Raw genomic sequence first — 14,837 nt, 5'->3', positions numbered from 1 at the left:
CTGAACCCTCCAAAATTTGGAAAAAACTCTTATTGAATACTTATTTCCATGGCAATATAGTTATTTGAACAAGTTCAATAAGAACTTGTTCTCCCTGTTAACAGGACACAACTGGAAACACTGATTATATTACCAAGGCTTTGACTGGAATGTCATATTTGAGGATGATGTGCATAGATATGACCAGTTTTAAGGAATTAATAAGGCTGACTTTAAGGAGCCAGTGCTTACAAAGCCCTCCTGGAAAGCTGCCTAGTGCCTGGGTTACAGGGGTCCCAGCCTTACGGGTGAGTTAGGAAGGCCACTTCCTGGCAGGGCCAGAAAGCTTAAGATATTTTGGGGACCTGGAGAAGGAGGGATTCATCCAAATGTGAAGGCATGCAAGGGAAGTCTGATGGCAAGTTCTCAGCTTGGCTTCCTAGACTCGAGGAATTTACAAGTCCAATCTGGGATTCCTAATAAAAGTTCAAAAGGCCTATGTCATCAATTACTATTTTCATTGCACTCATATAAACAATCAGGCCAAGTTTGATGAGACTAGACTGGTTTTGCAAACAAAAACCGTCTTACCTTGATTACCTTTGACAAAACTAGGGTGATTATAAAGACAAATTTTATGTTTCAATGGAAAAGTACAATATACTCATGTGGATTATCAGATTCTAGTCCTGTTCATTCTCCTTGAGCTATTTTCACCTCTTTGTAAGCTGGATCCTGCCATCTTGCGCATTTTGTCACGAATTAACATTTCCAATTTTCTACCATCCTTCTGACTTGGCATTACTAAGAACTAAAACTGCCCTTTTCCTGAAGCCCTGCAAGCTGAAGCTGGACGTAACTTTAAGGGATTTACCACCACTACAGTTTGGGCCACTCAGGAAGTTCACCAGAACATGGTCCTTTGAGCTCTGGGAAATAACCACGTGTGTGAGACTGCCACTACTATCCTGACTCCTGTTTAAATAAAGATGCCTTAAGACCAACATCTAGAAATCCTTTGGATTGACTGCCCTCTGTACTCAAAAACTGAGTCTATATAATCTGCTCCAACTATTAATTTTTGCTTTTCCTTTTGTTTCTCCATACATCTATGCCTTCCTTCCCTTTGCAGATCTCTTCTCTCCTAACTTCTAACCTGAATCTTCTCTCTACAGCCACCAACTTGGCTTCTGGTCTGTGAAACTTCTTGGAAAGTTTTAGACAGGGGAAATAAAAGGGTCCAGAAGACACCGCTGGGGCATAAAAAACATTTCGAGCTGAATGCATTTGAGAATCAACAGATGCAGGAAGAGGCTTTTTTCCTGAATTCCCTTTATCTGACTAAAAGCAGAACCTCCCTAAAGGACTCAATTGTCAAATCCTCTCCTGGGAGTTTCAGTGCCACATCTAAAAAGACACTGTCATAGAACTATCTTTTCTCCTACCTATTCTCCTAAGGGCCCATTTATCTTTCCTAAAAGTCATTTGTTTTCCCCTAAGTGCCCTTTCTCGCTGTCCCCTTCTCTTATTAAGATGGTATATAAACTGTAAATTCTGCCTCAAGTTACATTTTTCTCTGAACTTCCATTTACATATGTAAATAAAAATCTGCCCTTTCTCTTGCTAATCTGTCCTTTGTCAGTTTATTTCACAGGCCTCAACAACTGAATCTAAGAGGGTAGAGGAGAGGCTTCCCCGGCAACTGGAGAAACCGTTAAGTACAGTGGCACGCTCCCATAAACCTCAGGAACACTGGCAGCTTTTCGCCAGCCAGCAACTCCAATTAGACATAGAAGTTTCCTTATTCTTAAAGGAAGTGCAGGAGTTTAAAAAACAGCACTGAAATTTTCCATTCAGATGGGTCTTGACGGTTCCTTTTTTTCACTTACTGTCCCCTGCACAACGGACACTTAGCCAAATTTCAGTCATTACTTCCAAATGTTTACAGCATGGTGAGTAAGCGTAATTTTAGACATTGAAAAATAAGACAAAGTGATCAAACTAATTATATTATGGTACTGATATGATGCACAATGTAAGACAGAGGTAGATCTGCATATTGCCACTTAGTTGCAAATTCCAATTAGAACTGGTTCTCTTTGAAACATCAGTTTTACATAAACACTTATCCAATAGCACATCATAAACCACAGGGCTAGAATAATTTTTTTCTGTCATGTAAATGTGGAATTGAGAGCTAAAACTGTTAAACTTAGCAACAGATGATTTTTTTCAAGAGCAAAGTAATATGCAACCCATAGGACTCATAAGAAACCCTTGAACTAAATTATTAGTCACCTCTAGGGACACTGGCTAAATTCTGAGGGTGTTGGCATTAAAACAGAACTTAATTTTTTTCAGGCATTCAAAGATTTTCATGCATCGTGTACCTGAAGTTTTTGGTCTCTTGATTTTCTTTGACTCACACCTCTTCCTCTCCTTGGTATATGAAAAACCCTCTTGGTGTAAGGAAAGCCCAGTCCTGGAAATTTTGCACTGAGGTTAAACCAAAATATTTGATCTAATTCTAAACCAAATACCACTATGTGGGGGTCTTATTTGTGGATTATTCAAAAACAAATGTTTCTGCTGTTCATCATTAATTTATATAATATCACAAGGATAAAAGAGATCACTTCAGGAGTGGCAATGTTTCATGAAAGCACCAAGGTGTGAAGGGGTAGGCAGGTAGAGTGACCAATCAGATGAACACAACCACCTTTCACCTAGTTTTTCCTTAAAAAGAGTCAAACTGCTTTCAATTTTCTGGAGTGAAAATGGCAGCATAGGTAGTATAATAAAATGTGCAAGCTAACTGCTTCTTTCACATCCTCATAAAGTACTAATGTTTTCTAGAATACAATTTGCTATAGGGCTCAGAGATGAGCACCTTTCCCATCAGTTGATATGCACACAAGCCACTATCTGCTCAAAAGGAAACAGGTCCTTTTGTACACTCTAGTTAACAGCGACTCTCTCAAGAAAATAAAGTGTGTGTGTGGGGGAACGGTAATAACCCAACCCTGTAATAATACAACCCAGAGTCCTAGAAGGGAAAAAAATTAAGCCATATTGAAATAAAGACAATTTAGCAATATCCTAAAGGTCCCCAGTATTTCCACAATACTTGATATGGCACAGATACAGTCTTGAGTGTGCTAATACTTAGGTTGCTAAAAAGGGAGCCATGTGTGAGACAAAAACTAACTTGGAAAATTAAAGAGACTGGATTTAGTCTCTGCTTTCTGCTCAACCCTTCTAAAACTTCTTTGCTGAGCAGTTTCATGCCGTTTGTTTTTACAACAGAAACAAGGGTCTTTGAAGACTTGGCCACAGTGTTACAAGTCTCTAAGGTGCTGGACAGCTTTATTCAATAAGAAACTACAGGTGGCAGTGGCTGAACTGCTCATTCAACAAACTGCTCTAAAGGGCCTCAGTGTCAGGGCATGCTCTCTGTACCCTTAATCTGACCTTAATACTGCAAAACCTTAGCCTCACAGCGTTTAGCATTGTTAGGAAGGATGTACCTTTGTTCTTATACAGATTCTTTGTACAGAAGTACTTCTTAGTGAAAAGTACAAAAACGACAATGGTGTGAAACAAATGAACTCATTAAAAATTGTTAGATGACTGACAGCCTACGTAGTTGCACACGAATGTAGCCAGACGCCAGAATCTTGTGGCAAAATAAAGAACAGTCTTACAGGCTTGTGTTGGAACTGTTTAGTTTATATTTTCCTAAGGCACAACCAAAGTTCTTTTAGATTTATATTTTGGCAAGTGTTTTTCTTGCTGGAGGATCATAAAAGCAGGTGGGAAGTATCTGCCTAATGGCATGTTGGCATGCTAAAGTAAGGAAAAGAGTACATGGACTAAAACTAAGGCCAGCAAGTGAAGAAAAACAACAAAATCTGTATTCGTTTTAAATTTGTACCAAGGCTTCTTACTGAATACTAGAAAAACAACAGAAGTGTCTTATACCTTTGCTTAAGAAAAAAGTGACTTTCCTTTGGAAGCCGTAGCTCAGAATTTAGTCTGGGGTAATGACACCATGTAGTAAAAACAATCTGGATTTTATAATAATGTATAAGCAGGGAAAAGTTGTAAAAATGCTAAATGGTACAGAGCTACAAATATGGTGATATATGAGCAAAGGGGTCAAATCAGGTTTTTATTCCAGGCAGGTGTTATGTTTGTGAAGAGTGATTCAATTTGTTATACATTCAAATCCAAATTAGAACTAGCTGCCTTACAATGAGATTTCACTGCCATGTCTTAGCACTTTAATTTTTGGTAGTTCTGTTACAAGTTCAAGTAAGTTAGAGCTGTTTTCAACCCTTATATTACTTTCCTTCAACAAAATGAAGGAGCAGGTATTCTAATAAGCTTTATGTACATAAGATCCTGATCATTTTAGCTCTAGTTCACCCAACACATTTCCCTGGGCATAACCATGGCCTCTCTGAAAACTGGAAAATATTGCATAATTTTAAAAGTCAGAGTATAACGACATTTACTGGTAACTTCAAATGAGTTATTCTAGGAGGATGAAATATGTTTGCCCACCAATCACGTTTGCCTAGCCATAAAAACAGTGACAACTTAAAGATCTGCAAAGATCAAAGGAAATGGAGCAACCACCTTTAACTGGGTGGAGGTGGAACATTCTACAGGTGTCCTGGTGGCCTTCATAAAGGTTACAAGATGATCCACCCACCCTGCCGGACTGTGACCACAAACGACATCCCAGAGCCCACCGCAAATCTGGAATGTGACAAGTATAGAACCCAGTGGCAGGTCTGAGCTTGCTTATAACACTCGGACCAGCACAGAGGCAGACAATGAAGAACTACCAGAATCCCACAGATAGTTCTTTTTTCTTTCTTTTTTTTTTTACCTTGGGAAACCATCCATGAGGTTACTATGACAAAAATATAAATCAAGGCTGAAATAGCTAAGTGCTGCCTCATAGCTGGCCATCTGGATACGGGGTTTTGCCAGTCCTTAGCTGACTGTTTTCATTATTTAATCAAATATTAAGAAAAGTTTAATTCACATGCAAGCCTTGTCAAAAAAGAGAAAAAGGTTAATTTCCTATGATCAGCACAAACTGTTAACCTGTGAAGAAAAGCCCAATATTTCCAGCATTCGAGTATATACATACACATCATGTCTGTTTCTTTTGAAACATCTTAGAGTGACGGTGAGGAGGAGGAAGACAAATGAGATAAAGACACAAGCTAAACATCCAACAAGCCCCATTCCTCATTCTCTGTATGGCTGGCAGCATTAGTCAGAAAGTCACTCCTTTGCTGCGATGGTCATGATATATTTGAACGTGTAGATCTCTAAAGATTTCCTTAATCATTTGACCCGGCCTATGGTACGTGCTATTTTGTTTTACTGGTGAAATAATTCATCACTGCTTCCTGAGAGGCTCAAACAGGATCACTGGCCAGATTCCGAAGAGAAACTGTTTGGAAACAAGTTAGGACAAAATGAAAGAAGATAAAATTGTTCCATGTTATCCTTGAAAAAGGATGAAAAAGAACCCATGGGCTATGACTACAGTGGTTTGCTAGTGGTTGTCCTGGTATTAATAACCTGAGCAGAGCATATTCTTTGTAGGTCTACACCAGATCTCAGAAACTATTTTTATTTAATTTATTTAAATATATTAAGCATCTACTTTGTCAAGCATAGAGCTGGGCATTTAAATCATCTCAGATCTTTAAAATAATTCTACAATGTAGCTATTAACAGCTCCATTTTACTACTGAAGAAACTAAGGCTTAAAGAAAAGAGACTTGCCCAAGGTCATAGAGCAGTAAGTGGAAGACTTAAGATCCAAGAGCATCTGGTCCCAAAGCCTGTACTCTCTCTCTGCTACATCTCCACCCCACCCACTTCTTCCACCTCCATCCCATCCTCCCATTACCTCCGTCCTCCACACACACACACACACCCTAGGAAGTGGACTTACCTTCACCTTTGGCCTGTATCTCAGGTAAAGTGTTCTTGTATATAAACTGAAAGAAAAGGGGAGGGGGGAAACCTTTTCAGACAAATTTTTTAAAAATTCAAGTATAGTTGATTTACAATTCTGTGTTAGTTTCAGGTGTACAGCAAAGTGATTCAGATATATATATATATATATATATATATATATATATATATATATTTTCTTTTTCAGATTCTTTTCCATTATAGGTTATTACAAGATATTGAATATAGTTCCCTGTGCTATATAGTAGATCCTTGTTGTTCATCTATTTTATTTATAGTAGTGTGTATCTGTTAATCCCAAACTCCTAATTTATCCCTCCCTCCCCACCCCCTTTCCCCTTTGGGAACCATAAGTTTGTTTTCTATGTCTGTGAGTCTATTTCTGTTTTGTAAATAAGTTCAGACAAGTTTTTAAATTCATGCAAACTGGCTTACTGACAAATTTAACCACAGTGCCTCTGTATATACAAAGAAAAAGCAACACTGACAAATAAACTTTGTTCATTTAGCAACCGTTTTTTGAGGACCTACTCTGTGCAGAACAGTTGGCAAGATCCTAAGGAAGATAGAAATGATCAACTCTCAGACTGTAACCTCAGGATGTTTGTAGTTTAGTAGGGAGCATTCTGCTCATGCTTGATGTGATTCATGTCATGATTGCCAGTTTCATCTCTGAAGATATATGGTAGTAAGAATTAAGGTAGTGTATTCCTAGAATATTTTAGAAACGGTTATACCAGCTCTATCAGGATTACAATACAGGTATGAAATAACCAGGAAGGTATCACTTCTTCAGAGAATCCTTTAAAATGAGTCACCTCTAAAGATGAGATCAGATTCTGGGCGTCCCTGGTGGCACAGTGGTTAAGAATCTGCCTGCCAATGCAGGGGACATGGGGTCAAGCCCTGGTCCGGGAAGAACCCACATGCCGCGCCCGTGCGCCATAACTACTGAGCCTGCACTCTAGAGCCTGCAAGCCACAACTACTGAAGCCTGCGCACCTAGAGCCCGTGTTCTGCAACAAGAGAAGCCACTGCAATGAGAAGCCTGTGCACCACAACGAACAGTAGCCCCCGCTCGCCGCAACTAGAGAAAGCCCGTGTGCAGCAATGAAGACCCAATGCAGCCAAAAATAAATAAATAAATTTATTAAAAAAAAATAAAGATGAGATCAGATTCTAATATATCAGTCCGTACAGCAAAAATAAAGTTAAATTTATCTCTGAAAAATTTATTAAACTGTCCATAACTTAACAGCATACATAGTTTATATATAGTACACGATTTAACTGTATTTGAATAGTAATATACAGTATAAGTACGTACGCAAAACATAACTTTATAGCATGAAAAATTTTCTCCTTTAAATAAGAGAATGAAAAAGAGCACGTATGTTTGAATTTGAGTAACTTAGTGTGGCTATGATGCCATTCTAATGTACCCAAAACTGTAACTGTAAAGAGAAGCATCATATATTATGAATACTTTACTGTCTTAGAATATAATCTTACTCTGACAATTTTTCAGATGTTAATCTCTAAAAGAAAGTTGCCATGTTTTCTCTTCTCTTTAGTGAAGAGTCCTGGACTGGGGCAGAGAAGCCCTGGGTTCCAACCCTTGCTGTCACCTCCACCGCTCCCAACTATTTGTTAAGTACCTACAGCATGGGGGCAAGCACTGGACCCAGAGCTTTATACACACTTCATTCTTAAACTACCCTACTAGGTAGGTATTATTATTCCTGTTTTGCATATGAGAAAGTCTCAAAAAAGGTCAAATATTTCATTCAAGGTGCTACAGCTAGTAAATGTTAGAAGCAGGATTTGAGTTCAGGTGCCGCCTAATCATTATCCAATATATTCTACTCCAACTAGCCAGTGACCTTGAGTGTCACTTCTCTCTGGGCCCCAGTTTCCTTCACCATCAAATTAAGAAGTTATATTAGTTGATTTCTAAGGTCTTGATTGGTCTGGGGAGACAGAAAACTCTGGGTTCAAATCCAGGTAATAACACTAAGATCATGCGTGAGGCACCTGACTTCTCTGAGCCTGTCTTTCCTCAAGTGTAAAACAGGACCATCGTGAGTATTAAAGGAATAATATATATCAAGCCCAGATGAGGCTATGAGCTGAAAATTCAAACTTTTTATTGTGGAAAATTTCAAACATAAACAAAAGTACCTATCATATAAAGTTGTTAAAAATACCTCCTTATCTTCCTTATATTTGCAGCATCTGTGGTGATGTTTCTTGTTACATTTCTGATACTGGTTATTTATGCTTTTCCCCTTTTCTCTTTTAGTCTCACCAGATGGGTCAGCTGTTAAGTTAATGTATCTCAGCTCCAAATCCACTCTTCTATATTCCATCCTGTTTGTGATGAAGGAGATGAGACTACAAACTACATTCCTGTCTTGCCAGATGCTCCCTAAGAGGCTCTGCTAAATTAGGGCATTTGAGAGAGACTGAAAAGCTGGAGGAGAAAGAAAGGACTTTTCATTTTTGTTTCATTTTTATGAGGGCCACTGGCTTGTGGTTCTTGTGAAGAGCATCCTAACAACACTCCATCACTGTGGCAGCAACAGTTTTTTCCTGTAGCAGCAGTACCATTATTTTAATACATTTATTTATTTTTGGCTGCATTGGGTCTTTGCTGCTGCATGTGGGCTTTCTCTAGTTGTGGCAAGCGGGGGCTACTCTTCGTTGTGGTGCATGGGCTTCTCATTGCGGTGGCTTCTCTTGTTGTGGAGCATGGGCTCTAGGCACGTGGGCTTCAGCAGTTGGGGCACGCAGGCTCAGCAGTTGTGGCTCGCGAGCTCTAGAGTACTGGCTCAGTAGCTGTGGCGCACGGGCTTAGCCGCTCCATGGCATATGGGATCTTCCCAGACCAGGGCTTGAACCCGTGTCCCCTGCATTGACAGGTGGGTTCTTAACCACATTGACAGGTGGGTTCTTAACCACTGTGCCACCAAAGAAGCCCAGCAGTACCCTTCTTAAGAGTCGTGGGTCTCAGCCCCATGGGGACTTTCCTCTGAGCTCAGATACCAGCTCCAGCTGAACAGTGCCTCCTGTTCAGACATGAGTTTGCAGTCCCCAAATTCTTCAATACTCCTCCTGTCAAGAGATAGACTCTATGACTTTGACCAATGGAGTATTGTGAGAGTGATACAATTTGAGTTGAGACTAGGTTATAAAAGGCCCCACTGCTTCCACCTGGTTCTCTAGAGATGCTCCCTCTGAGGCAAGCCATCTGTCAGGTAAGAAGTATTCATTGCTGTATTATATTACACTGCAGTTATGTCCTTGGGACTTCGTAGGCAGTGTTAAAGTGCCAAGTTTTTAATTCTTGGGTTTGCTTTATAGTTATTTTTGTTTCTCCTTTTCTATCATTTGCCAGTTTCCCCAAGCATTTCCTCCCATAACTCTCCCTCTTAAATAGTTATTTCTAATATTCTATGGGCTGAGAATCCAAATATTCAATGCACTAAGAAGTAGCAAAAAATAAACTAATTATACTTAGAGCCAGAGTTTAAAGAACTCTTCCATGATTAATAACCTTGAGATCTTCACAGTATGAATTCAGTGATCTTTATTTGGTTGCCCAGAAGTTCTTTTTATATCATTCTCAAGTAGTTAAATTCAGGTTGCCTAAATAAGTTGATCTCTAGACAGGTGAGATGCAAATGTTTTAAAAGGTATTCTAAAAATTTCACTAGAGTAAATTTTCACATTGGTTCAAAGGAAAATCTTCTTCCCCTTTCTATAAATATTTCGGCTCTCTCAATTCTTGAGATGAATTTGAGATTAAACATAGACTGATCCCCTGGTAAAGAGATCAATATGTACACATTCATTCATTAAATCATTTAACAATATATACTGAGTGCTTACTATGTGACAGGCATTGATTTAAACACTTGGGAGAGTAGCAGTGAATAAGATAAAGTCCTCGCTCTCAAGAAACTTACAGTCTAGTTGGGGGAGGTAAACAAGTTAACACATGACTGGTTATAAATGCCGTGAAGAAAACTAAGGCTTGGTAAGGGGAAAGAGTGATACAGACGTATTATTTGAGCAGGGTGATCAGAGAGAATTCTGATTCCATTTTTGCTATAAATGGCTGACCTCCAACAAATACTTGAATTTATTTATTTTATTTATTTTTTGGCTGTGTTGGGTCTTCATTGCTGTGTGCAGGCTTTTCTCTAGTTGAGGTGAGTGGGGGCCACTCCTCACTGCGGTGCATGGGCTTCTCCTGTTGCGGACCATGGGCTCTAGGCACGTGGTCTTCAGTAGTTGTGGCGCATGGGCTCAGTAGTTGTGACGCACAGGCTTAGTTGCTCTGCAGCATGTGGGATCTTCCTGGACCAGGGCTGAACCCATGACCCTTGCATTGGTAGGCAGATTCTTAACCACTGCGCCACCAGGGAAGCCCCAACAAGTTCTTTATTAGGGGAACAAGGAAAGAAAAGTGGCAACCAATTTATTTCAGGGAAGGAGACAAATTAAGTTGGGGACTTCAGATACTCGTGCTTTCCCAGTCCCCACTCGGGGGATCTGGCTGCTTTTTTCCCCTTAAATTTGTTCTCTATAAACAAAGATACGATGATCAACAAGAAATGGAAATGTTTATATCCTACTTGCACTAAAAAAGGAGATGAATGATCTACTTAAAATGTAGATCATGTGCCAGAGGTCAGTTACTAGAGCTGTCACCCTTTAAAGATGAGAAAACAGCTTCAGAGAGAGTAAGCGACTTGCTTAAGATCAGCCGGTGGCAGAGGCAAAGTTGGAACATAAGTTTCTGATTCCGTCTGTGACACTGTTGTATTTGAAGAGTAAAGAAAGAAACACTCCAATACTAGGCTAAAAAAGTCTATTTCCTACCTGAAAAGGATGTGAAGATAAGAGCCAAGGCCAGTTAAAATATGCCACCATGCATGAAACTGTGTGGTAACAGCTATGATAGGTGGCACCTTCTTTCGAAAGTTCCTGTGTGGAGAGGGGGGGAAATATGCATGTCAATTATTTTTTATATTTAACAACTAATGCTGACAGTCTTAGAGCATTTTGAAATGTCATTCTCAAACACGGCAATTATTGAATTTCCTTATGTCTGCTGTAGCCTGCTGTACTGTTTTCCAAAGTGTATTATGAGGAACAGTATTCCTAGCAGAAGTTCCATGAAGAAATGACTCTTTGGTCAAAATAAATGTAGGAAACAGTACATAGGTTATTGCCCTCTTGGAGACTTGTAATGCATATTAACAAATTATAGGCTTTAAAAAGTCCTACCACAACTAAACAGGTTATCTTCATTTTTTTCAGGTAACCTACTAATACATGGAACCCTTCTTTCAGGTAATATCTTATTAACACCTTATGTAACCTACTAATACATGGAACCCTTCTTTCAGGTAATATCTTATTAACACCTTATGTAACCTACTAATACATGGAACCCTTCTTTCAGGTAATATCTTATTAACACCTTACGGAACAAGTGTTTCCTGGAAAAACACTTTGGGAAACACTGGTCAACTTAGCTATTCACTCAAGAAACTAGACACGAGCTTTTTCTATGCCCTATGTACAACCATCATTTCAGAAGAGCACCAAACAGTCTATAAAGTCTTTTTGTATTTATAATATTATTTCACTTCATAGTGAGTCTTTCAGGTGGCTTTATAAGCTTTGCTTTCAAGATGAGGGACCTAAAATGCAGAGAGATTATTGAGTTGCCCCAGTCACTCAGCTAGTGGTACAGCTGAGTCTCAAATTCTAGATCTTTTGATTAAGTGTGTATCATATTAATATTCTCATTTATTAGAGGGGGGAAATTCAATGTGAAACACGAAATTATTTTCTAGATATCCCCACAAATTTTGCAGACATCTTTAAGAACCTACTTTATTTCTTAGTAGAAACAGAGGATCTCACCCAGAGGATGATGACTTACCTCTGCACTGTAAAAGCCCCAGTTGGGGTTCTGATGGATATTGTGGTACTGATTCAGAACCACTCACTTAGATTTTAGTTTTTTAAGCAAGATGTATTATTTGTTTATGTGCATGTAAAGTCTACATTTCAAACATATGCAAAAGTAGGCAAAATAATAATGTACCCATTACCCAGCTTCAACAATTATAATTTATGGCCAATCTTGTATCATCTAAACTTCTCCCCTCCCATATTATTTTGAAGCAAATCCCAGATATTGTTATCATTTTACCTCTAAATATTTCAGTATATACCTCTAAAAGGTTAAAACTTCTTTAAAACATAACTATAATACCATTTTCACACCTAAAAGATTAACAATAATCCCTTAACATCATTAGATATTCGATTGCTGATCATAAGCTTTTTTTTTTTTTTTAAACACTTGGTTGGTTTGAATCAAGATCCAAAAAAAAGTAATTACATTGAGTTTGGTTGATAATATCTCTTAAGTCTCTTTTAATCTTATGTTCCTCCTTCCTTTTTTGCCCCCTCTGCAATTTACTTGCTGAAGAGACTAGGTCATTCATTCTATAGATCTCCCACAGTTTGAATTTTGCTGATTGCCCTTTTTGTGGTGCTATTCAATACATTCCTCTGTTGTCTATGATTATGCAAAACTATTAAGTCAGAATTTTGAGTTGGAAGGATCCACTAGTTTAACCTACTTAACAAGTTCATTTTATGGAAACTGAGGCCCAGACAGACAGTGTCTTAGGTGACAGACTAGAGTCCAGAGACCCAAGGTTAAAATTCCAGTGAATATATAATTGCTGAAAAGGTAGTAAAAAGGAATACTTGCCTTTCTTAGAAAATAACATTAAGCATATTAAAGTACAAAATTATATACACGTATTTCATATGCTTATTACAAATCATTCCCATTTCTTGTTTCTTCAGTAAAGCAGATTAGGCAGATTTCAAAGCCCTAGTCAATATTTGATTAACTGTATAGTACTGCAATGCACACACAAAAAATCCCTACAGATGTTATGGAATATTCTTAGGTCCAAATTTTTACATAATTTAAACAAGCATTCCCAGAATTTAGCTTTATTGTGCTATATGTATATTTTTAATTTCAATGATGCCAAAAATTCACTTCAGTGCACTAATAATTCTATATGCCTATGAAATGGTCTGCTTAATAGATTCCAAAAATATTTTTCAGAGATTGAAAATATATCTTACCTCAGTGAATCACAAAAGATGTTATCTATGTTCCATAATAAAAATCCCAATAAAAATACACCCAAGGATGTATAACCCAGTCCTCTAAGCCATGGATAAACCCTGTGGGTAAAAAAAAAAGCAAAATGAAATTTCGTCAGTTCATGTCATGATGAGAGCTTGAAGTCATCACTGTCATGACAGGAAAAGGTTTTCATAAGTATTAAAAGCAAACTTATCTATTAAATTCTCTAATACATTTGCCTATTACATTTAGCCATTAAAAGGTACTAAGAAAAAAATGTGCCACTAAGACTTTGCTAAGTGTATCAAGAGAGTAATCTGAAAGTACCCAGTAACTTTATCAGTCACTTGGAAGAGGCAGAGGGGTGGTGGAATAGAAAGAACATTAATTGAGTCATTTGCTGTGTCAGGCACTACAGTATGTTAGATACACACAATATATATACATAAACACACACACATGAATACAATCTTCAAATAAACTCTGTGAGGCAGGTATTATTCTTTTTGCTTCGCTGATGAGGGAACTGAAGCTTGGTGAGTTATCCAAAATAACAGGTATAGCTAATGTATTTTTTATAGCTTTATCCATCACCTCCAAAAGCTTAGTTTATATATATTTTTAGAATGTTATATAAATGGAATAATACAGTATGTTCTCTTTGTTATATGGCTTCTTTCATTTGGCATAATTATTCTGAAATTCATCCATGTTGTTATGTGTATCAATACTCATTTCCTTTTACTGCTGAGTAGTACGCCACTATATGGATATACCACAATTTGTTTATCTGTCCAAATGTTGGTGGACATTTGTGTTGTTTCGTTTTTTCCTATGACAAATAAAACAGCTATGAACATTAATAAATAACTCTTTGTATGGACATATGCTTTCATTTCTCTTGGGTTAAAAAGCTAGGAGAAGAGCTGAATTGTCTGGCAGGTAAATGTTAAAGACAGCTGAACTGTTTTACTAAGTGACTGTATCATTTTACATTCCCACCAGCAGGGTAGGAGTGTTTTTTGTTCTACATCCTCACTAACACTTGCTATGACATCAGGTTTTTTCATTTTAGTTGCCTCAGTAGGTGTATAGAGGTATCCCATTGCGGTTTTAATTTTTATTTCCCTAATGATTGCTAGTGAGTATCTTTTCATGTTTATTTGCCATCCCTGTATCTTCTTTGATACGGTGTTTGTTGAATCTTTACCCATTAAAAAAATTGTTATTTGCCTTCTTATTACTGAGTTGCAAGAGTTCTTTATATATTCTAATTGTAAGTCCTTTGTTGTACATATATTTTGCAAACATTTTCTCCAAGTCTGTGACTTGCCTTTCATTTTCTTTTCTTTTGGATTCTTAAAAAAAAGTTTTTTTTTTAAATTGAAGTATAGCTGATTTACAATGTTCTGTTACTTTCTGGTGTACAGCAAAGTGATTCAGTTATATATATATATATACTTTTTCATATTCTTTTCCATTATGGCTTTTTTGATGTGTTAATGTAGGTTTATTTTATTGTTATTTTTTGAATTTTTTTAATACAGCAGGTTCTTATTAGTTATCTATTTTATACATATTAGTGTATATATGTCAATTCCAATCTCCCAGTTCATTCCATCACTACCATCACCACCCCCACTTTCCCCCCCTGGTG

General features: G+C 37.7%; 1 protein-coding gene across 4 annotated transcripts in view; it reads right to left on the bottom strand.

Annotated features, from left to right (window-relative positions):
- Positions 1-1,972: 1,972 nt before the first annotated feature.
- Positions 1,973-14,837, bottom strand: part of ACER3 (alkaline ceramidase 3) — a 180,544-nt gene continuing 167,679 nt past the window's right edge. For 3 of the 4 annotated variants that reach the window (XM_004279821.4, XM_049713620.1, XM_033405783.1), the window contains 4 exons: positions 13,177-13,278; positions 10,873-10,977; positions 5,963-6,008; positions 1,973-5,452 (listed from right to left, as the gene is read on the bottom strand). In XM_004279821.4, the coding sequence (XP_004279869.1) occupies positions 5,399-5,452; positions 5,963-6,008; positions 10,873-10,977; positions 13,177-13,278 (307 nt within the window). In that variant the 3' untranslated portion in view covers positions 1,973-5,398. The remainder of the gene's footprint in view (positions 5,453-5,962; positions 6,009-10,872; positions 10,978-13,176; positions 13,279-14,837) is intronic. The other variant, XM_049713619.1, reaches the window with a different exon arrangement.

The sequence above is a fragment of the Orcinus orca genome, chromosome 8 (genome assembly GCF_937001465.1).
Source record: "Orcinus orca chromosome 8, mOrcOrc1.1, whole genome shotgun sequence".
In the NCBI taxonomy this organism is placed as follows: Eukaryota; Metazoa; Chordata; class Mammalia; order Artiodactyla; family Delphinidae; genus Orcinus; species Orcinus orca.
The sequence above is the reverse complement of the archived record's forward strand: the minus strand, read 5'-3'. Positions and strand labels throughout refer to the sequence as shown.